We start from the raw sequence: 24,976 nt of genomic DNA on the forward strand, positions 1-24,976 counted from the left end.
GGGCATCCTTTTATCTCCTCCATAGACTTTCCCCTTTCAATTTATAATTTCCAGCTTTTTTAATCTGGTGCACTACACTCGAAGGCCACTGAATTATTCATGTATACCGTACCTTTTGATAAGAACATGGCCAGTTTGCGTGAGGGGCTCCGTGGTGCATTTCTGCTTCCCTTTGGATAAGATACGGACAGCAGGGAGCTTGGGGTTTAGCAATCTCTTGCTTGGATGCCTCCTGCCTGAAAAGAAGTTCCAGATACAGCGCAATCAAATGATTCTTCCTCATGTGAATCTGCCTCAACATGTGCCTCAATGACTTGTCTTGCACACATAAGTTCAGCTATTCACTCATACTCAACCAGAGGCGCAAGTGGGGGTCAGTTGACCTTGCCTGAACCAAGTACCAACTATATGAATAAAACATTTATATACAGGGCTATATCATTTTGGAATAGTCTACCTGGTATAATATCTCCTCCATCTATGGGAGAGTTGGTTTTAAAAAGAGGCTAAGATCCTATTTGCACTCACATACACCATCAAACACACACTGACTTTACTTTCTACAGTATGTGTTCTTAAAGTATAGAGTATGCTACTGACTGACTTCTGGGCTACAGGCCAGCTACAGGACTAGCTGGCCTAGCTTTTTTTCTTTTTGTTTTCTATCTTGTCTTTGTACTGTTTTTACTCTGTTTGCTGTAATTATCCTTTGTGCTCATTGCATTTGACTATTTCTTATCTTTTTACTTTTGTATTTTACTACTGCTTTTGACTGTGTTTTGTATGTAATGTGTAATGTGTCTGGACCCCAGGAAGACTAGTGGTCGTCTTGGTGGCAGCTAATGGGGATCCTTTTAAATAAACAAATAAACAGATAGAAAAAGGACACATCCATTCCAGAGACACAGTCCTGGAGGAGATGCATATCTCTGCTCTGTAGTCATATCTCTGCTCTGTAGTCATGGTAAACACCGGATTGCAGTTTGTACCGAATGGGAGACGGCGCCAGCTCATCCGCCACACTGGCCACATTTCACCAGAATCCACAGATATTCCCCCCGAGGCTCCTGGCTCACTCATCAACGTGATACTACAGCCACTCAATCCATTACCGGGGGGGGAACTGACAGACAATTGAATCGACACTCAGAAACTGGCTGTTTTTTCCTGCTATGACCAGCAGCACCTACTCTGCTATGACCAGCACCTACTCTGCTATGACCAGCACCTACTCTGCTATGACCAGCACCTACTCTGCTATGACCAGCACCTACTCTGCTATGACCAGCACCTACTCTGCTATGACCAGCACCTACTCTGCTATGACCAGCACCTACTCTGCTATGACCAGCACCTACTCTGCTATGACCAGCACCTACTCTGCTATGACCAGCACCTACTCTGCTATGACCAGCACCTACTCTGCTATGACCAGCACCTACTCTGCTATGACCAGCACCTACTCTGCTATGACCAGCACCTACTCTGCTATGACCAGCACCTACTCTGCTATGACCAGCACCTACTCTGCTATGACCAGCACCTACTCTGCTATGACCAGCACCTACTCTGCTATGACCAGCACCTACTCGCTGATAACGTTATCAGCAGAAAAAAAACAAGCAACCATGTGACATCCCTATCCACACAGGAAAGATTGTCCGTGTGGTGAAATGACCAATCCTGCTGTAGCGTTGCTCTCTGTCACACGCACAGATGCACAGTGCGAGCGAGATGGCCTCATAGTGTGTTTGGTCAATAATGTCGATTGTGCTTTGTTTGGCAGCTGCTCTGATGCAGGGAAGTGGAGCTTATCAACATGTCAATATGTACAAGCCTTTGTAGCATGGAGGGGCGAGGATATGTCCACTTTCTTTACATCACTACTTTATATAGCAGAGTCTGATAATATAACAACACAAAATCCTGGCAACAGCCACTTGTAACCCGGTTCCTCAATGCATATATCATGACGTCTGAGCATGACATCATGTCTGCTTGTCCCTCCAGTCCATGCCAGAAGGGAATATTGTACTTTTATGATGTTATATGATGCGTTTTATCATGCTTTTATAATGGAGTTTCCTGCAGCATTTAGAACAGACCCATATCTTTTGGAACCCCTGTTGATAGTTTGGCAAACTGGGATATAATATTAAACCCCCTATGGGGAAGTGCTTTTCACATCCATGACACTGGATTCTGTCGCCATTAGAATTTATAGCTTATAATCAGCGCTGTGATGTGGCCCATTGATAGGATTCTATTTCTTCCACTTCTACTTTAGAGCTGAATGAAAACCTGGCCTGATTAGAAGTAAATTGGCACTACTTGACTAACTTTGACCCTTTGCTTTGACCTAAATGATGGGTCAAAATGGGCAGGATTTGCACTTCTGGGATGACTTCATTGGTTCCTATGTGAAAGTTGAGTTCAGTCAAATAGCGAGTGTATAATGGATCCGTTGTACCAGCATGTTCGACAGATCACAGAGATCAGGATCTGAAAAGATCTTAGATAATTTGCCCAAGTCCTTGAGAAGGGGCTAGATTTGGTTTGGGCTGGCTCCAGAGATAGACCTCTATAGCCGCTGTTTCACTCTTACTAATGCTGGAATGTGACAACTGGTCACGGCAGAAGAAAAGAGGGCCTATACTGCATTGGATACAGTGCTGTACGCTTCATTATGCGGGATACTTGGCATTTACAACTGTTGCTTGCAAGTGTGTCTGACCATTCAAAGCTCTCCAAAACACAAAGGAGCCTCTCCCCTCAACAATCAGTTAGTGCAGAGTGTTTTGTTTTCAGTGCAGTGCTCAGTCATCTTTGTGCATATAGGCCTAGTCCACTTCATTCTCAAAATAGCTGCGTTTTTTTTATTTGTGCTCGGATTACAAATCAATTGCGGTGGAGCAGAAAAGCATTTTCTTTTCAACAGAAACACAACGCTGCTTTGTTTTCCAGCTGTTCCCTTGGCAATGCCACAGCACTCAGATCCTCCACTGGCTGCCTGAATTGTCATCAGCAATTAGGGGCAGTGCTCATTATAAACCCTGCAGCAGATCACAAAGTGATCCAGTTTCTCAAAGGGACTCCAACGTCTATGGGACAGACCTGCATGCCAAAAGATGGACTCATCTCCCCCTCTGCTGGGCCTGAAACAAAACTTGACTTTCTTTGTCAGTGTGCTGCTGCTTTATAGGGGAACAAGTGTCAGGGGAGCACAGCAGTTCAGTACTGCAAATTAGAATTGTGTTCAGGGTCTTGATGCACAACAGACTGCCCGTGCAGACTAGAGAAAAGGGACTACTTTTTCCTTGGCAAGGGAGAGTAGACACAGCTGGACATGGCCAAAGTCTGCCAAGCCGGTGATTTCAGTGAATGTAGTGGTCTGTCAATGCCCAGGAGAGGGAGAAAAGAGGGGGGATGGAGTTGTCATGGAAGCACTTCAGAAAATGATAAATCGGATCCGGGTGTTTTCTCTCATTCAGTCTGTCTGTCTTGGCTCTCATTCTTGTTGATGCAGTGTGTCCACACCTGGTGCTCTCCGTGTGTGGAAATGACCGCGTGTGTGCATGCAAATCCTGAGGCTTACAACCTTTCGTCAGAGCCGGATTGAGGCGAAAACTGAACAAAGGACCCGTCAACATTCATCTTCTATCCCCAATGGATCAAATCAATGCCAGGCCTCGTATTTGTCCCCAATATTCAAGTCTCCATCTTAATTAATGTGTGGAGGCAAGCCACCCCCGTAGAGATTAGTTTAGGTTGCTGGAGGAGGTGCACATTTTTATAGGTCACTGTGCCAACATCACCAGGCTCCCTACAACTGGGCCAGTGCCAGCGATTGTGGAAGCAGGTGAAAGGAATTAAAGAGGTGAGGCAGGAGGGAATGGATTGCACCTGATGCTAAAAGAACCACGTGCTTACATGTATTGATACTGGTGATTAGCGTTGGGTTCCAACCCGGTACCACTATGGTAGCGGTACCTTTAACTGGTAATATGGGTACTGAAGGCGAATTGCAACGCAGAATTAGGTGGCTCATTTAGGTGCCGTGCCCAAGCTCCTGAGTGAAATATCCGCCCTCTGGTGGTCCGAAACCGGTGCCACATGCAGCTTCGCTAACATTATTGTTTGGAGCGCACTGCGTGAAATCGTCTTTAGATGAAAAAAATCCACTTCAAAACCGCTTAAAAAAAAGATGGGTTCAGGCACCATTTAGGCACGGTGGTGTTTTAAAAGTATCGTTTTAGCATCACAAACTGGTCCATTGGAGTGAATGCAGATGTCGGAACTCTTCTATTATACGGCTCTGGTCTGAGTCAGTCAATGGTTGACCACGCCCATTTAGGAGAGTTGCTGCTACCATTTGTTAGAATTGGCGGAGCCTGCGGTGATCCATCTATAGTAATATAATATCTATGACTTTAATTAACTGCTTAGACCACACACTACATGACGTCCACAGTCACATACTGTACTGTAATTAACTGCTTAGACCACACACTACATGATGTCCGCAGTCACATACTGTACTGTAATTAACTGCTTAGACCACACACTACATGACGTCCACAGTCACATACTGTACTGTAATTAATTAACTGCTTAGACCACACACTACATGACGTCCACAGTCACATACTGTACTGTAATTAACTGCTTAGACCACACACTACATGACGTCCACAGTCACATACTGTACTGTAATTAACTGCTTAGACCACACACTACATGACGTCCACAGTCACATACTGTACTGTAATTAACTGCTTAGACCACACACTACATGACGTCCACAGTCACATACTGTACTGTAATTAACTGCTTAGACCACACACTACATGACGTCCACAGTCACATACTGTACTGTAATTAACTGCTTAGACCACACACTACATGACGTCCACAGTCACATACTGTACTGTAATTAACTGCTTAGACCACACACTACATGACGTCCACAGTCACATACTGTACTGTAATTAACTGCTTAGACCACACACTACATGACGTCCACAGTCACATACTGTACTGTAATTAACTGCTTAGACCACACACTACATGACGTCCACAGTCACATACTGTACTGTAATTAACTGCTTAGACCACACACTACATGACTTCCACAGTCACATACTGTACTGTAATTAACTGCTTAGACCACACACTACATGATGTCCACAGTCACATACTGTACTGTAATTAACTGCTTAGACCACACACTACATGACGTCCACAGTCACATACTGTACTGTAATTAACTGCTTAGACCACACACTACATGACGTCCACAGTCACATACTGTACTGTAATTAACTGCTTAGACCACACACTACTTGAAGACTGTGGAATTGGACCGATTGATTGGCGGCTTATTTATTTCTCGTTATTATGCCAGAGGTGCTATCCTGGATAAACTCCACTGGTGGGATGGATGTATGGGTGGAGGGTGCTAAAGCTGGCTAAGGACCAGTACCACACTGATAAGAGCTGGACACTGGTAGAGCCAAGTATTTTAGAAACCCTATAAATCCCTCAGCATCCACTGCTCCTTTACATTGGCTCATTTAAATGTGTTTCTCACACTGGCTGCTGGCATAATGCAATACTGTAGGCATAATATATACCATATTTATTGGGTGAGCCGTTCTCAAATGGCCATAAATTTCATATTAAGGGCTTCTCTCTTTATGTATAAAGGGGAACCACACAGCCATTTTTCCATCAGGATCCTGGTGGACGTCAGGGCGTTACTGGGGGTGTGAAATGGTAATTTACTGATGAGGCTGAGGGGGGAGTGAATGCTTACACATCAGTCCCGCATGAATAAAAACAATCCTCAAACTTATTGTTGTACACTATTGTTGCATGTTGACATGTTTATCTCGTTAAAAAATTCAATTAATTCCATGACTTTATGAGGTGTGAGGTTTTGCCTCCTAAAACCCCAGCCCGGTACTTCACTTGACTGCGTCTAGCATATTTCTGCCCCCGTGGGAGAGCAGAGCATTAGTTTTATTAGCCATTGATTTCACATAGCCGGGTCATCACTACCTTTTATTGACATCATCACTCAGGGGGCGCTGCGGTCGGCGCGGCCTGCTTTTTAGCTGAGGTGGCAGCGGTGGCATTGTTGTCAGATCACCTCTATTTTGTGCGACCAGCTAAATGGGAAGTGATCAATCAATCTGTTAGATGGAGATAAGGACTAGGCAATCAATGTGCTGAAAAATAGATGACGGAGTTGCACTCTCACTGATTGGGTTGAGGGTTCATCATTTTTTCATCTGTATCTATTTTAGTAGTCCAGTTCTATTTTTGGTGTGGCTTACTGGCCTTTCACATAGCGCAAGCGCGGCATTGCGCAGAGTAAGAGCATTGTTTTCAATGAGGAACGCAGCAGCGCTCCCCTAAAAAGCTGCACAGCTGAAAGCAGTGCACACCAGCTTGACTTTTCGCCATGAGGCTCCGCGGCGAAAGATCAACTATATTGAACTGTGACCCGAACGACTTTGAGGCACGCCCAATGGGATTCTGGCATTTACAGGAGCTACAGTAGGTTGCTATAGGCTCTGTCCCTGTCTGTCTGTCAGCAGCTAGCTAGTAGCTATGCTAACTTTGTAGGCTACTGGGAGAAGAGTTTGTGCTCTACCTTGCGCAAATGCAGTCAACAAGACAGCAGCAAGTAGTGCATAATGCCTATGTAGGATCATGTAGTCACTATCTAATTGCACCTATTCCCAAAAAATTTAATTTCTAACATTTTAAACTACCCAAGATTATTATAGAATTACTCATCATTATATTTGGAGCATCATCCAAATCATAATGTATTTTGGAGTAGGCTATGTGATGAACATGTATTCATTGGATTGGAGTAGATCAGACGAGATATTGAAGCTAATTGTCCTGAGAAACAAATTGGTATACACAGTAATTAGATGATGCTACAAGTCATGGTCAAAGCCATGGTCTATTTTAGTCATAGACTGTATATAATATCATTTTAGTGCAACGCACACATCCAGCAATGCATGGTCCCTGGCCTCTTTGTATTTAGCAGCTCTGCTAATCAGGAAACTGCCTTTACTCTGGACATGAAAGCAAATCGGTGGCTTGACAAAGGCAAGACAGCCAACTTCCTGACGCTTAGCTCAGAGTGTTTCACCCTCTTTGAAGGCAAGAGCCTCCGGAAGAAATATGTTCTTCCTGATTGGTTGCTTGGACAGACTGGGAGACTGCGAGAGCATGGCTACTCTGCTCTGTGGATGGAGGAAGAGGGGGGGGGGGGGGGGGGGGGTGCTTTCTCTTAATCAGGTATGAGTGCAGTGTTGGGTCTGCTGCTTGGTGATGAAGCCAAAACAGCTGGGCTTCAGTGATGAGGAGGAGTACCTGTCAGCAACTGTGTTCTTTTGATCATGGGAATTCAATTCATGATATACATTAATACATTATGATAATATCACTTAGTTGGACTTATGCCAGCTTTTATAGTAAGGGGATTATAGCAATGTTAATAATTATCCTTTTTTTCTACTTATCCTATTTAGAGCATTGGTGCAAATTATATAATGACAGCTTTTTGGCTAGTATAGGAACTAGGAATTTAGTATGCCACTTTCCCCCAATTTGTATGTTGTGTTTCTCAATTGGTATCATACAGTAGATTTGTGTGTGTGTATGCAGTGACATCTCATTTATGTGTTACTAGGGATGTGAACTGCTGGGGTCATCTGAGGTCACTGGATTAGTATTTTCATTAGAATGCAGAAAAAACAGTACAGTGCACCACTGTCAGTGGCACCATGTCAGCTGTCCTGGGAAACTCATAGGTTGAGTCGATGTCTCGTCATAAACGCTGGGGTGGCTGGCTGGGGGCGTGGTCAGAGTGGGGTAAATCCTCCTGTTCTCCCCATTCAGCATAGTTACCATTTAGGCCATGTCCACACGGAGACGGAAGCGATCTTTTTTTTTTTCGTTTCAGAAAAGTTTTCCATAAACATGGAATCGTTTCAAGAAATGTGTGTATCCACATGAAACCACTGAATACCACTGAAACCGCTGTAGAATAACACAGAATAAGACAATCTTGTCAATAGTGGCATACAACCTCTAGGGGCGCACAGTCTATAATGTGTATCTCACTGTAGCAGCAGCTTAAACCCTTGGCTTTGCGGGGAGGTTTGCCATGTCGATGAATAAAATGATTAAACCTACAGTATACAGGCAAATGCAGAGCTGTTCAGCAGGGCTGATGGTCTCCCGTAGCCTACAATATAGAACGTTAACTATCGGTGACGTTCCTGATATCATCCACTTCCATGATCTTTGTTGCAAACAGATCCCAGCGTATTGGCGCTCCTACACATCACAGCACAGGCTAAATGATGCAACATAAATATACATTATATAAACTCATGGCATAAATGTGTTTTTATTGAAAAAGTCGGTCAAGTAAGCTCAAGTCTTGTTGGAGAGCGGAGGAGCGGACATCACAGTGCATCCGTGTGTTCCTCAAACCTCTCACTTCCCTATTCACGTTGTATTTACGAGGGCTATATATAGGGCAAGCCGGGGTATGTCGGTTACACTCAGGGTTTACATTTCATTTCATTTCATTTTGTCCAATATTAAAATATTCCAGAATTGCATGTTGGATTAAAAATAAATATAATTTCTATCTAACACGTTAAGCCTGATTTTGTTTGTGTTATTGTAAAAATGTAGCCGCCGCTAAGCCTTCTGGGAAATATCCGATGAAGGGAGGGGAGGGGTGGATGGGAAGAGTCAGCTGTGTGGAGCCCTGAGGATGTTGTACACGCTGTTCTCCGTGTCCTCCACTTGTTGCTGACGGTGGTAATAGAGGAGCATTATATTTTGCTGCAAGATCCCCAACAGGCCCAGTAGCTGCTTATAGCACGAACGCTACTGCCATGATTGTTATTGTTGCTGGTGGAGAGAGGTGGGGCTATGGCGTCATCGTTTCAGGAAAGATGCGTATGGGTTGTAAACACGGAAATGCAAGGGTGGCGTCTTCAGATTTAATCACTCTGGGACCCGTTTTGAAAAATTAGCGTATACTCCCAGAACGTATAGTCCCAGAACGCGGTTCCATCTGGACGAAACGTCTATATGACAAAAAACTTTAGCGGATACACCTAAACTCGTCTCCGTGTGGACATGGCCTTAGCTGCTAGCCCAGCCCAGGCAGACAGGATCAGGGATTTAACCCCCGCAGTAAACGCACATCTGAACAGATGCTATGTACCTGCTCTAGAATCCCCAATCCTGTAGTGTAGAGCCGTAGCACCGTCCTTTGGTGAGTGAGCCCATTGAGATATTGGGGATTTTACCCCATTTGCGCCAGCCGTAGTTACATTTTGGGGGCGTTCCCACACAGACCAACTGTATCTATAGCGATCTATAGCCACACAGATACAAACACATTTTGCATTGATCTGTGAGCAACAAATAGAACAGCAGCTGTGGGCCCATATCCATAAGCTGCAACCAGTTCGGGGGGGAAAGGGGCCTAAATCTTATGTATATTCAAAATAGACAGCTTTGTTTAATTTGCTGCATTTTCTTGCAAGTCTCATATTAAATAATTACAATTAAATAATAATAATTAAATAAGTCTGTTAACTGGCCTATCCGTTCCACCAAACTTCTTGCTGGGCATTCTGCCCCCATGGGAAAAGACTGGGAGCTGCAGGATGAGCTATTTTTAATCAATAGATTGAGTGTAATGAGCAGGAGAGGGGGGGGGGGGGGGGGATGTAGGTTAGTGCTTTGAATACAAAACAAGTTTCATCCACTGTGTTTCAGTTTTATTTTCAGTACCGGTAATATATATTTTAAGAAATAGTCAAAAATCTTGCCTGTGTTCTTCCTTCTTTGATTTTTTCCTCATACCATGATCGCCCAGATCAGTTGAACACCATCCAACAGCAGTTTATCACTGTTTGCACATTTCAAATTGATGGGGGAAACAAATAATTGCATCTAAGCTGGCATAAAAACTGCTGAATGAATGTCATATTTCTTCCACTTCAGGAAAGGGAAGAGCCTCTGCTGAACTAAACATAAATCCTTCACACAGGCGTCTGGCAGTGTGACAGAGTTTTATAAATGCTATCGGGACGTTTATGGATTTTTCCTCCCTCTCCTCCCATATTTTGTGCGTGTATGGCGTGGGACTGAGTGTGGGAAAGTAGCCGTGCCACTTCTGCTCGGGCATTGTTCTGCCTGCTCTCTCGTTGACGTGTGCCATGTTTGGGCACACCCGCAATGCCTATAGTTCCTGACCTGGAGATATACAAACCAAACAGCAGTCGCAAACTGATGTAAAAAGAGGAAATGTTTCATTAAAGTCTGTACACATTGACATCTTATCTTATGGATCTGAGCTGCTGTTATACAGTAAAGCAGTGGTTCTCAATGTGGGGTCCGGGGACCACCAGGGGTCCTTGACGGGGTTCCAGGTGGTCCCCAGCAAATGAATTGTTAAACTTCACCATTATTCCAATTACAAGAAGTTAACACAATTAGTGAATATAGAAGAATGGCAGTTTTGATCATAATTTCTCTGTTATTTTTCTAGCTACAATACAGGTATTATGGAATTCAAGACAAAATCATATCTAAACAAAAAAAATATTCTCAGATTTGGGACAAAATCTCATCAAATTGGAGGTTTATGTCCCTAGACTAAATTAGGGGTCCCTGATATGAAAACGGTTGAGAATCACTGCAGTAAAGGATAACCGTAGAGGTAGGAAGAAAAGTGAGGAGGAAAATACAATCTTCAATCCAGACTAATCGTGGAGAGAGTGGTGGTCTGCTCCTCCCCCACTCTTTTTCTCTCTCTCTCTCACTCACCCTCATCCTCTCTCGCTCTCTCATCATCATCATCATCACCTCCCTCATGCCTTCCTGCTGGGGGCCACATACTGGCAGGATTATAGCAGCTAATAATCAGCCAGTGAATGAGTCACTCAGGCCTGGCCAGCTAGCGTAATGGCTTTCCGCATGATTGTTCCACCTAGCGCTGTGATGGATGGATACCTCTACGATAACAAAAAGAGTAGACCAGATGAGCATGTCCACGTGTTGAGGTGTCCCATGAGGTGGGCAATACGTTGGGGTGAAATGAGGGGGTTTCTCCTTGACCAGCTGTGGCGCTCCCCGGGCAAGACGCCAAGGCTCAACAGTCCAACTGCCAACTGCAACACCACATGGAAGGTGCACAGTCTGTGATAGACTGCATATTGTGTCATGCTATACTGTAGGTACCATATGTAGGTCTGTGCAGGCTTGAGTGCGCGCACACACACACACACACACACACACACACACACACACACACACACACACACACACACACAATCAGATTGTCCATTGACCCTTGGCCTCTGTGCATGTCTCAGAAACTCTATGAGGTCTATGATCACTTTCTAATCCTGTTAACATTGGATTAACGCAGAGGTGATCTGGACCCTGACACACACACTCTCCCTCTCTCTCTCTCTCTCTCTCTCTCTCTCTCTCTCTCTCTCTCTCTCTCTCTCTCTCTCCCCCCCCCCCCCTCTCTCTCTTTGTCTCTCTAATAAACTGGCCCTAAAGCCACCGCTGGCATTTCTGAGACACTGAATTTAAATGAAGGCTAAATCAATATTTGGTGGTGTGTGAGATGGGAGACCAAACGTCTTTCAGCTCCAAGAAAAGCTCCAGGCTTAAATGAGTCCCAGACATTTATTATCAATACATTATCGCACGTTTATTCTAGACTGTCGCATGACGGGTCAATCAGAAGCACATTTTGTGCTTTCTTCCAGATGAGCTGGGATAAACTACAAAACACTGAGGGAACATATTTCTTAGGAAAATCTTGCTCGCTGTCTTTATTTAAATAAATCTGTATTTAATCTGTATAATCTTCTGTATTTGCCTGTATTATTCTCTTGTAAGCCCGGTTCTGATTAATGTATTATTGTTTATTTATTGAGGCCTTATAGTTTGTGAAGCACTATTTTGAAAAGTGCTGCACAAATATAGCTTATTAGTTAATGAAGATTACTATCTGATGCGTCATTAAATAATAATTAAATAACTGTGTGACATGTCATCATGCATACACTTTCTGTAATTGTATTGTTTGTTTTACTATTATTATTATTATTATTATTATTATTATTATTATTATTATTATTATTATTATTATTATTATTATTATTATATTGGTAGATCCACACCACAGCTGTAAAATCCTGCTTCTTGTTTTAAGAGTTTTAAGATCGCCTGGATTTCACGACATAGTGGGCATGCAGATAGACAGATTTTGTGTTTGTTTGTTTGCCTATTTCCTTTTTCTCCCAAAGTTCTTGGTCATTTTTCCCCTTTCCAATCGGTCCTGGTCGTTGCTCCACCCTCTCTAGTCTGCCGATCTGTGGAGGGTGTAGAGTAAATGATCACATGCCTCCTCCGATAGATGTGGAGTTGCCAGCCGCTTCTTTTCACCTGACAGTGAGGAGTTTCACCGGCAGGATGTAGTGCATGAGGAGGAACACATTATTCCCCCCTGTTGCCCTCCCCGCTGAACAGGCGCCCCAACCGGCCAGAGGAGGTGCTAGAGCAGCGACCAGGAGGACACTTAACCTTTGTTCGGGATCCCACCCGCAGACACAGCCAAACACCACCCGGGGCGCAATATGTGCACACAGATTTCTAAATAGCATGGCAGCACCTTAGAATCCACTGTAATCATATTGCTCTGTAGTGGTGATTATGGATTAGTTTGATCTGCTCAGTATGGAGGCTGTTTCTGCTGGTACACTCTTAATCACCTGTTAGCCAGCGGCAGCATGAGTGGCTTGTTGACTTGTGCGGTGTGCTATAGCCCTACAGTACATCAGCACTGTGTGAAGAGGCCTGTCTGTGTGCTTAATTAGCACTCACGTTGCTCAATAAGGAGATGGAGATTGAATAGATGTTGGCCAGACAGGGGGCATTAAAAAAGGCCTGGGTACCAGAGCAGACAGGAATGGTTAAGTGTGATAGCAGACACACAAACATGGTGAAGGTGATGGAGATGGATGGCTGATACAGAGAAGGAGGGACAAAAGAAGTAGGGCTGCATGATATGCCAAAAAAGTCATATTGCGAACGATTGTATTGACAGATATTACAATATGATTCTAGTGGGAATGGCAATTTTTCTATTTCTTTTTCACACAAAAATAAAATAAAAACGTGATGTGATCTTTACTGGGGTCTGTACCAAACAAGCACGTTCCCTTACGTCTGGAGAATATAATTTGTAGGCCGGGACGTCTCTGTAGCACCACAATGCTTCATTAATGGTATGTTTTGACACATTTGACCTTTATCAAATAATTGCAGCTCCTGTGATTTGCGTATTGCATTTTGCCATATTGCGATTTTGATTGAGATTCGATTAATTGTGCAGCCCTAAAATGAAGCAACTCTATAAAGGACGGAGATAAAATAATGGCTGGAGAGTCCAAAAGAAAGAAAGAGAGAAAAGTAAGATGGAAAGAAAAAAAGACCAGGAACAAAGAGGCGATGATGTCCATGAAATAATATCCGGGCCAGTCTCCATTAACAGCACAGTGTTTTTATGATGATTGGTTAATCCATCTCATTACTGCTGTCATGGAGCAGGAGGATGCACTCTACGACAAAAGGTTGTGATTCAGCCAGGCCTGATTACGTTAAGTGAGGGCAGTTTGTACTGTGGACGTTTATGAGCGTGGCGTAGGCAGAACGCTGCACCCAGGCTGGGCCCAGGGCCCACATATGTAAAGCAGGCTCAAATGTAATGTTTTGCAATGCGATATTGATGTCACTGTTTCTTTATGGAGCACATAAAAAGGGAACATTTAAACTGGAGGTAAGGTTACTCAGTCAGACCACAGAGAGCAGGAGAGAGAGTCAAATGCTGTGTGTGTGTGTGTGTGTGTGTGTTGTGTGTTGTTGTGTACATACTGTAGTTGTCAACTTAAATCTGTAAACATTACTTTACAAGGATGCAATTAAGTACTGCTTTTTTTTTATAGGACACAACCTGTTGGTGATTGGAGCCTATAGTTCAGAGTGAGTTAAGATCTCTACAGCTCCACAGCCTCATGAGGTAACTCACTGGGGCAGGAATAACAATAAGCCTGCAGCTTGATCCTTGGGTAAATAACTCTGCAGTTGGGCAAGAGGCTAGGCAGATCTCATTTAAAAAGTGCCATGTTGTTTACCAGTGCTCCAAACATGCAAACACATCCACATTTACATACACGACATGTACACACATACAGTTGTTGTAAAACCCACCCAAAATTATGCTTAAAGGAGTGGTTTAGACTAGAGTAAGCTCCTCCTATTAATTAATATTCAAACTCCACCTCCTTCCCTCTGTTCCTTAAATATTGTGCTCATCCATTGTTCTAGAAGTTTATCTGTTACAATGGGTGTAGCAGAGGCTTCCATGTGTATGTTCATAATAAATCAGAGATTATTTTAAGCAAATAGTGTTGGTTTATTTAGCAGTAAAGTTAATTCTTACGACAATCATTTAGTGATTGGTTTATAATAATAAGGGAAACCAATTAGGGATGATGGCTTTTAAGTGGATTCACCTCATCAGTGTACATGAAAAGAGTCCCTTATATTTTGTACATTTAGTGTATATTTTATGGCCTCTCCCTGAAAGAGGCCTAGTATGCAACCACAGCACATGAAGAAGCAAATCAGTGGTGGTGATGACATCACTGCTGGGGAGCAGTGGAGTGCTACATTTGCATATTGAAATGACACACAGCCCAGAAAGAAGCCCAATGGCGTCTCCACTAAAAGCAGTGGACAGGTGAAAGAGGACCTTCCCCCATTGCTGCCCTTCTCTCTCTCTCTCTCAACCCCCCTCTCTTCACTAATGTCTCTTTTCAGCGAGCGACTGATGGAAAATCCTCCCCCACCCGTTTCAAAAAAGAAAGGGTAAAAAAGGCAAAATTGAAAAGAGCAAACCCGTCCTGTACTTTGAGGACTGTGAATGGAGTGCCCCACAGCCTGCCTGCCTGCCCCACATACGGTGGCTGAATACAAAAGACCCCCTCTGTAAGAGCAATCACTACGGGAGACCACTCTATCTGCCCCACTGCAGCGACAGCAGGCCCCAATGAAGCCATCAGCACAGGCTCTGCTGTCACACACACACACACACACACACACGCACACACACACACACACACACACACACACACACACGCGCGCAAGAAGACCCACACCATGTACAGTATATGCCAAAATTATACATATAGCCCATTTGGATATAGGCATGCACAGCAACACACCATGCACGAACACACACACCAGTACTTACAAACTACTGTATTCTCAAACCCCTATAGCTTAATGCATTCTTTTCATGTCATCCTGCAGCGCCGGGCAGGAGCGGGGGGGTGGGGGGGACGAGAGGTTAGGGCCTATTTGAATATTTAAATTATTTATCACCAAAGAGTATTGAGACCCAAGACATGCCGAGGGACACCAGGGAGCTGGATGTGGGGGGTGAATCTAGCTGTGTTTGGAATTGCTAGTGTACTATCAATTGCCTGAGAGAATGCATTCATCCTCTAAAAGAGAATCCTAATTTTATTTTTATTTGAATTCTGGGGATAATCGTGGGCTCAGTGTACTAAGGCTGTACTAAGTATGTTTTATTTCTAATAATCATGAGATAACTCACTTTATGGGGAACAGACTCAATGATAACAACTCGACTATCAAAATCTCATTGCAGAATATATATGAACGGGGAATATATACGGGGGGGGGGGGGCTCCTCTGGTATCCTCAGTCCTCCCATCACCATACACTGTAGTGTAGTTGGACTGTAAAACATTCTATACATAACAGCACACTGAGGAGCTACAGTAGATGGAAAGAGGAAGAGGTTTGTAAACTGAGTGATGTAATGTAATCTAGATCCTTTGAAATATTGGACTAGGGAGAATTCCAGTTTGGCTGCGTCTCGCTATGACTCGGAGCCTGAGAACGACACACTTGCTTTTCCCCGACAGAGAACAATCCTGGGAAATGCAACAATTCACTATGGCTCACGCAATGACGGGGTCATGGACTTCAGGTTGCAGGCTTGATATGAGGCATGAAAGATTTAAATTGGGAATAATGCATTGGACTGTCGTAGGCTTTTCACAGGATCTGTAGGCTCTCTTGTGCTCTTTGGTATCCATTTTTCCTCTTACTGTCCATTCTCGCTGTCACTGTCACTCTTTTCTCTGTAGCAACCATGCTGTTTGTAGGCTGGCAGCATTGTCTCTCTCTCCCCCCTCTCTCTCTTTAGTTACAATCTCTAGACAAAGGAAGTCCTCAGCTGGCCCCCTGGCGACGTCCTCTCCCCGCTCCACTGCTCCACACGTCATGCAACAAACCTAACAAACCTTGAGAGCAGGCGTCCGGGTAGTGTAGCAGTACATTCAGGTAGTGTAGCGGTACATTCCCTGCCTACCAACATGAGGGTCGCAGGTTCGAGCCCCTATGTTACCTCATCCTACATCCATACAGGCACAATTGGCCATGTCTGCGGGTGGGAAGCTGGATTAAGGGTATGTGTCGTGGTTGTCACTAGTGCCTCCTCTTGTCGGTCGGGGCGCTTGTTCAGGGGGAGGGGAACTGGGGGGAATAGCGTGATCCTCCCACGTGCTATGTCCTGCTGGTGAAATTCCTTGCTGCCAGGTGAAAAGAAGTGGCTGGCGCCTGCACATGTATCGGAGGAAGCTTGTGCTAGTCTATAGCCGCTTTCACACCGGCCTTGAAAGCCGCAAAATGCACGGAAAATAGGATCCGCGCCTCCGATGTGAAAGTTGTGAACGCGGGTTGGTGGCTAATTGTTGTACGCCTTTTGTTCCGCCAGTCAACCTAGTCATAGCGCCGGGTTACCAGGCAACCCGCCTACACTTGAAAGCGTAGGAGCAGCAAGCCAGAACGGTGCGAATGGTCAGCTCATTCATAAAAAAATTACAGGGGAAATCACCACATGCAGCAAGAAAGTGCATGAGTGAAAGTAAAAAAAGTAGCCTATACAATCATGACTGCAGGGACGCCAGGAGGAATGCTCCGTGCCTGTAAGTAGGTTAGGCTTTATGCTCAAACGATGTTGACATAAGTAGGTAAAATTAAGTTGGTCAGAGGATATTCCCTCTGGAAACCAGTTCTGTGCATTCCCTTACAAAAACTACTAACGTTATAGTAGTCATGTGCATTTATCTATAGCTGGGATACTCAACTTGCTTTGCCCGGGGGCCACTTTCGTGAAATGATAGAAGGCCAGGGGCCAGTTAATAAACAATCAATATACATTTTTCTGTAGCGGATTGTAGGTTTTTGGGGTGTCAGCCGGAGTTTAGTCTGACAATGTTGTGCACACCGGATAGTTAGTTAGGTTAAGTACATACATAAGTGCCTGGGTAGCGAGCAGATGGCGGTATTTGACAATTTAGCAGCTAAATCATAGATTATTGAAAGATATTCCATATTCCAGACTGAAATGCTATAACAGAAGTGGAGTATTGGCCAGAATGACATGAACATTTGGACACTTATTCAGTGGGTATCTTGCATGTTGTGTTCAGGTGCACTGTAAGCAAAAAAAAAAAGAAAATAAAAATTGAAATTCCATCGCGGGCCACACAGGGGGCGCCGCGGGCCGCCAGTTGAGTATCACTGGTCTATAGGCTACTATTCCCCCGACAAACGTTATACAGACTGCAGCTGTTTGATATGCGGGCGTCGTCTTTCAGAACGGCCCCTAATTAGGCTACTTCATGGGAATAATTTGCTTTACAAAAAACTGGAACCAAAAGATAAGAATTAGCCTTGTAGCCTACCTAATAGGCTACATGATGGTGCCTCTGTGATCCATAAAGTCGATCAGATGAATATTGAAAGCCTTGTTACCATGCTGCATGTGGACAACACTTTCATGTTTTATCAGTTTGATCCTTAACGAGCGCAGCTGCACCTCGTTGGCTGGCGTACATCAGCGATGTTTGGTTGTTGAATGAATTTGTTCATCATACAGTAGCCTAGGCTACACTAACCTATGAAAATATTCATTTAGGCTAGGAGGAGCTGGGTGGAAATGCCTCCGCTCGCCTTTCAATCCGGGAGCGGTGGCTGTCGCCTGAAAGCTCTGTGTGAAAGCAATTTCTGTGGCGAGGCTGCCGGCTTTGCGGCCCTTCTGAACTGCAATTTTGCGCGATCTGTGTGTGAAAGCGGCTTATAACTCTCCCCAGATTGGCAGAGGGTGGAGCAAGGACCAGGACAGCAGGGGGAATTGGCCAAGTGCAATTGATAAGAAAATGGGAGACAAATCTAAAAGAACTTGATCAAAAACAAACAAACCAAAATGGCCTGACAGCAGAAGCTTGTCCCTGAGCCAATGTGGGTCAAAGACACATTGAAACACAAAGTTAATGACATTCATTCACACAGGGGGGGGGGGGTAAATAAAGGATAACTTAACTTAACTTAACATAACCACCCAAGTCTGTATATGGGGCAGACATTGTGATTGGCTGTACGTTGGGCACGTGGTGGGATTAACGTGGGCAAAATGGTCAACAGCTTTAGATTAGCTAACAAGCTAATGCTAAGCTACTGATGTTATCAGACATGATAGACATTAAACATATGAATCAGGGTCAGGGTTAGTAGGGGTTAGGGTTAGGGTTAGACCCCGTTGTGGACCCCGAGCCGAGCACATCCGGTAGGGTGAGCCGAATCTGTAGGCCGAGTAGATCGTGTACTGTACCTACACCGGTGTGTGTGTGTGTGTGTGTGTGTGTGTGTGTCTGCACACTATGCAAACACAAACTTGGTCTGGTGATTAATCTGCATGGTTGGTGGTGTTCTGGGAGAAAAGGGACAGGTTGCCTGAGACAACGAGTCCAATTTGCTGTGCCCCATCTCCCGGCTGTCCTCACCTCACTGTCTCTAATTGGCTCACCAGCACACTGAACAGTGGACTGGGCTATCTTATCTTTTGATGTTCTCTGGCATTTATAATGCAGTATGAATTGAACTCAGCATTTCTCGATGCCATCTCTTTTCTGCAGCACCAGCACCTTTACAAGGAACCAGCTGCGGTGCCCACCACCGTTTACTGTATTATGTTATTATGGGCTTGTTTTTTAATTAGCCTTTGTTTACATGCTACTTCAAGTTCATTTGAAATTTAAAAAAAAATCTTCGTTTGACCCAGTATTTCATGCCAGGCAGGTGGCATTGCCTCCAGCACAGCTTCACTTTCAAAAAAGGCTCAGTTTGCTTCAGCACATTGCAGAGACGGGGACTTGGACTTGCAAAAAATGACTTGTGAGCATCTCTGGCACATTGTCAGTTGGTGTGTGTTTGAGGGGGAGATCAGTTTCACCCTCTGGCGTGTGTTCTCTATTTTGGGCAAGTTGAAAATGAAAATGACTACTTCCAAATCGCCTGCAATCTGAGATTTCTCAGAATGAGTGGTGACTGCTCAAACTGGAATGGAGATGGAAGTATGGTTATTATAACAGGCTAATGTGAGATGTGTTTTGTGCCCTGCTCTCGACACACTGGCACCATGACGGTGAGATCATTACAGTACACTGAGCCCACTCCAGATATGTTATCTCCTCTCAAAATGTTTGACTTTCATTAAATGATGCACATGTATATTATAGTGTGAACAGTTCTGATAACAGTTGCACTCATACCCCATGATATCAGTGGGCTAGGCCACATTAAAAACACAAGATAAATGTGGCGCGGACTGGACCCCCAGAGCCTGCTTTCTGCTTCTCTGAACTGCAGCCCAGTTCAAAAACAGCTTTTAATGGACTTTCAGTGTAAATGGTCTTGGCTCTGTGAAAAAGCCTTCAAACAAACTTGGTGTGAAAATGTCCTTAGTGTGGGACGTGGTGCCTGGCTCTTGGGACGTGGTGCCTGGCTCTTGGGACGTGGTGCCTGGCTCTTGTGGATTACCATTGAGAAAAGCTCTCCTCCTGTCTTGTCAGCCAGTTATTTGTTTTCCTTTCTTTCATCAGTTTTTGTGTTACTCCCCCTCCTTGTCACTGCTTCTGGCAGACTGCCTCTCTCAATTTAAATTCATTTTATTGACAATAAATGTATATTTGGTATACAATTTTTATCTCTGATGAAATGAATGAATGAATGAATTTGTCTGTAATACTTAGCCTAATGTTTTGTTGTTGTTTGTTGTTGACCATTGTGCCAGTTGGCTGTGGGTTGTTGTAGCTGCCATTCATCACTCTGTGTTAATCCCTGTGGTGAACCTCATTTGTTGCCGTCTGTTAGTGTACACGAATGCAGCTCCTGTCCCTCCTAATGATTAATTATGAGACTAATTACCAGATTCCAAAGCAGCCTCAGGGGTGTGTAGCCACCTGGCCATCTGAAGGTGTGTGTGTGTGTGTGTGTGTGTGTGTGTGTGTGTGTGTGTGTGTGTGTGTGTGACACAGGTTGTGTGTGTGTGTGGGTTAGAATTAGATCCCACACTCTATGGCCTGTGTATTAGAGTTGCCATCCTCATTGTCTTGTCTTGTCTGCACCTGGGTAGTTTCCCTGGAAGGCATCTGTCTATCACATTTCACATTCAGTGACTGGAACATCAGCACTCTGAAAAAGCTATTATCCTTTACGATGCTACATGCAGCATGTCTCAAGATGGAGGGCTTTGAATTCAATTTAAATGCATGTCTTTTGCTTTTCTTTTCTGGAGTTGTCCAAATCATTCAAACATTCTTGTGTAATTGCCTCTATATGTTTCAGAAAATGAATGCTTTGTTAGTAAGAAAAAACAAAAAACAACAACAGAAAACTATTTTGTTTCATGCTAATTTATTGACCCCTCTCTTCCAGCCGAGCTATCAAGACCAACCAGGACCTTCTCCCAGAGACGCCTTGGACCAACATCCTGTATGACGACTTCTGGGGCACCCTGCTCACCCACAGCGGCAGCCACAAGTCCTTCCGCCCACTCTGCACCCTTTCCTTCCGCCTCAACCACGCCCTAGATGGACTGCGTCCTTGGGGCTACCACCTGGTCAACTTGGGGCTGCACGGGGCCGTCGCGGGCCTCTTCACCACCTTCTGTCGCCCGCTCCTGGGCGGAGGGCTTTGGAGCCTGTTGGCAGGACTTCTGTTCGCCTCGCACCCAGTGCACACCGAGGCGGTCGCCGGAGTGGTGGGGAGGGCGGACGTCGGGGCCGCCTTGTTTTTCTTGCTGTCTCTCTTCTGCTATGCGAGGCACTGCGGGCTCCGTAGGGACCCCCGCGGGGCCTTCCAGACCAGGCGCTGCGCCGGCAGTCCGGTGGCCCAGTGCTGGGTGTGGATGCTGGGGAGCCTGTGGTGTGCCGCGGCCAGCATGCTGTGGAAGGAGCAGGGGGTGACGGTGCTGGCTGTGTCGGCCGCCTACGACCTCTTCGTGTTCCAGAGGCTGCGGTTTCGCCAGGCGCTTCTTCTCCTGCTCGGAAAGGTAAATGAAGGCACGCCACGCACGCCTCTCTGTGTGCCTCGCTGTCTGCACATATCCAATTTCCTCTTCCTCCCCTCTGAGGGAAACCTCAGCCAGCTGCTAATGCTTGCTGTATGTGGAGTCAATTGTGAAAGTGTGTGTGTACTTACAAGCGTTTGTTTATGTGGAAGTTGTGTGTGTGGGTGTTCCATACTGTTTGCGTTTCATTAAGAGTATAATTGGGGAAACTGTTTGCCTATGCAGATTGCACAGTTGGTGGATATGGAAAGTAAGCTGTTCTCATTTTTCATCTGCTAAACAGGAAGAGACTATACAGAAGAGACGTAATCCAGTTGTGTGCAGTGTTGTAGGCTACTGTAATTTGCTGCAGTAATTGGATACACATAAATGCAACAAAATCTAGATTAGAATCTAGCCGTGTGTGTGTGTGTGTGTGTGTGTGTGTGTGTGTGTGTGTGTGTGTGTGTGTGAGTGACGTGTGCGTGAAATAGAGAAGGGTTGAACAGGAAAAAACTATTTTAGGGGTGAGTTCATTTTTCATTTCAAGGTGACAAAAGCTATGCGCAGGAAAACAATAACACGCCTCGCTCTCTGTTAAATGATTTGGTCCACTTGTCAAGTCAGCGATCCAAACATACCTCCCTTCCCCGCCCCTAAACACAAACAAACACACCCACGCCATGCTTCCTACGCAGGAACATGCCATTCTCCGCATCCCAACTCAACAGCAAGTCATTTGAGGAGGACAAGCAGGACACATTGACCCATCTGACTGTGGCACTCAGTGTGTGATTGGAAAGCCTTGTCGCACAGGCACTCTACATTTGATTAAAAAACCTGCTCCTCGGGCCAACATGATGGCCCTCGTAAAAAAGACGTAACTGCCATAATAAAAAATCCCCTTGGGTTTTACTGAGCAAGGACAGTCTGACCCCGAATGGCGTGTGTGTGTGCATGGAAATCTCATTTACATTGTCTACATCTCGTGAAAACGCCTGTGAATACCTCTGTGTTTGTGACAACATTGTGAAGTTTGTGATGTGTTCCTGTCCTGTATGTACATGTCAAACTTCATGTAGGCTGGGTATCGTTTACAAATGTACAATACCAATATCAATAGTACCAATACCCTTCAAGTGATACCCATACCAATAGAGTACTTCATTCAATCAATACTTTGTTTTTTCTACTTCATTTGATACCCATCATGTGAATTTGAATGTTTTGGTGGCATCTTAGCACGCTGAACTGCCAACGCCGTCACATACTGTACACCGCGCTCCACTTCACCACCACAGACTGTATGGGTTGACTTCACCACCACAGACTGTATGGGTTGACTTCACCACCACAGACTAGGGCTGTCACTTTTTCCCAAAATAAAGTTCGAACAAACTTTAATTGCCCGCAAAATGTTCGAATATATTCAAAGTTTTTTGGTTAATTTTTTTATATATATATTTTTTTTGCAGGCCAGGCCACCGGGCATCGGCCCCTACGTGCCCGATTATGCAGTCCGCGCCTGCCGGGTACATCGTATAAATATATATAATATAATATAAAATATTAAAAGAATATAAAAAAAAAATCCTCAGCTGTCATGGTCCAGTCAGTCAGCTCCTCTCCGCTGCTGTGTTAGCTTGGACGCTCACAGTCACAACACTGCCTCACAAACTTGGCTGCATCCAACTCGAGACAACTTTTCAGACCCTGGAGACAATCTTTCTCAGAAGAGACTAACGCGACAAATCTGGAGACTTTTTCTGACATGGGATTAACATTACCAGCAAGCAGCAGTTGGTTAATTTTGGTTAATAAAAAAAAAAAATCGAACAGGTCTCTTAGAGAATGGAATTTTAACCATTCTACACCCGCTAAATGTAACAGCTGATATAGAACAGGTCAATTATACATTTGAACATGCCCTCCTCCCCCACAAGTTAAATTCGAATTTCGAATAAAAGTGACTTAAAAAAAAAAGCCCTACCACAGACTGTATGGGTTGACTTCACCACCACAGACTGTACAGACTGTATGGGTTGACTTCACCACCACAGACTGTATGGGTTGTAGCTGCTGTGGTAGACTTCACCACCACAGACTGTATGGGTTGACTTCACCACCACAGACTGTATGGGCTGACTTCACCACCACAGACTGTATGGGTTGACTTCACCACCACAGACTGTATGGGTTGACTTCACCACCACAGACTGTATGGGCTGACTTCACCACCACAGACTGTATGGGTTGACTTCACCACCACAGACTGTATGGGTTGACGTGTTTCCCACAGGATTTTGAGAATTTGTGGTGGGGGACCGCAGACCCCCTAGGGGGGTGCGGGGGCATACCCCCCTGCGAGATTTTTTTAACATTTTAAAGTTAAATGCATGAATTTGGTGTACTTTGAGAAAGCTTAAGAGCAAAATTAAAAGGCTAGATCTATGAAGAACATGTCATCATTACTGTGCTGTGGGTTTACAATGACAAACTACATTTCTCCCTATAGGTCAGCTACTCAACTTGCTTTGCCACTTTCGTGAAATGATAGAAGGCGAGGGGCCAGTTAATAAACAAACAATATACATTTTTCTGTAGCGGATTGTAGGTTTTTGGGGTGTCAGCCGGAGTTTAGGCTGACAGTGTTGTGCACACCAGATAGTTAGTTAGGTTAAGTTAGTTGGGTTAAGTACATACATAAGTGCCTGGGTAGCGAGCAGATGGCGGTATTTGACAATTTAGCAGCTAAATCATAGATTATTGAAAGATATTCCATATTCCAGACTGAAATGCTATAACAGAAGTATTGGCCAGAATGACATGAACATTTATTGGACACTTATTCAGCGGATATCTTGCATGTTGCGTTCAGGTGCACTGTAAAAAAAAAAAAAAATTTTTTTTTTTTTTTTTGGTCAACATCTTATTGTGGCGGTCCAAATATTATTGTGGCGGCCCGCCACAAATTCCTTTATGTATGGGAAACACCACCACCACAGACTGTATGGGTTGACTTCACCACCACAGACTGTATGGGTTGACTTCACCACCACAGACTGTATGGGTTGACTTCACCACCACAGACTGTATGGGTTGACTTCACCACCACAGACTGTATGGGTTGACTTCACCACCACAGACTGTATGGGCTGACTTCACCACCACAGACTGTATGGGTTGACTTCACCACCACAGACTGTATGGGTTGACTTCACCACCACAGACTGTATGGGTTGACTTCACCGGTTGACTTCACCACCACAGACTGTATGGGTTGACTTCACCACCACAGACTGTATGGGTTGACTTCACCACCACAGACTGTATGGGTTGACTTCACCACCACAGACTGTATGGGCTGACTTCACCACCACAGACTGTATGGGCTGACTTCACCACCACAGA

At 44.6% G+C, this 24,976-nt stretch overlaps 1 protein-coding gene across 1 annotated transcript in view; it reads left to right on the forward strand.

Moving 5' to 3' along the window:
- Positions 1-24,976, forward strand: part of tmtc2a (transmembrane O-mannosyltransferase targeting cadherins 2a) — a gene marked incomplete at its 5' end in the record, with an annotated part of 95,842 nt that overhangs the window by 24,881 nt on the left and 45,985 nt on the right. Inside the window, one exon of the mRNA XM_083658718.1 lies at positions 20,953-21,568. Coding sequence (XP_083514844.1) covers positions 20,953-21,568 — 616 coding nt within the window. The remainder of the gene's footprint in view (positions 1-20,952; positions 21,569-24,976) is intronic.

This window comes from Poromitra crassiceps (assembly GCF_964638095.1).
Source record: "Poromitra crassiceps genome assembly, chromosome: 2".
NCBI lineage: Eukaryota > Metazoa > Chordata > Actinopteri > Beryciformes > Melamphaidae > Poromitra > Poromitra crassiceps.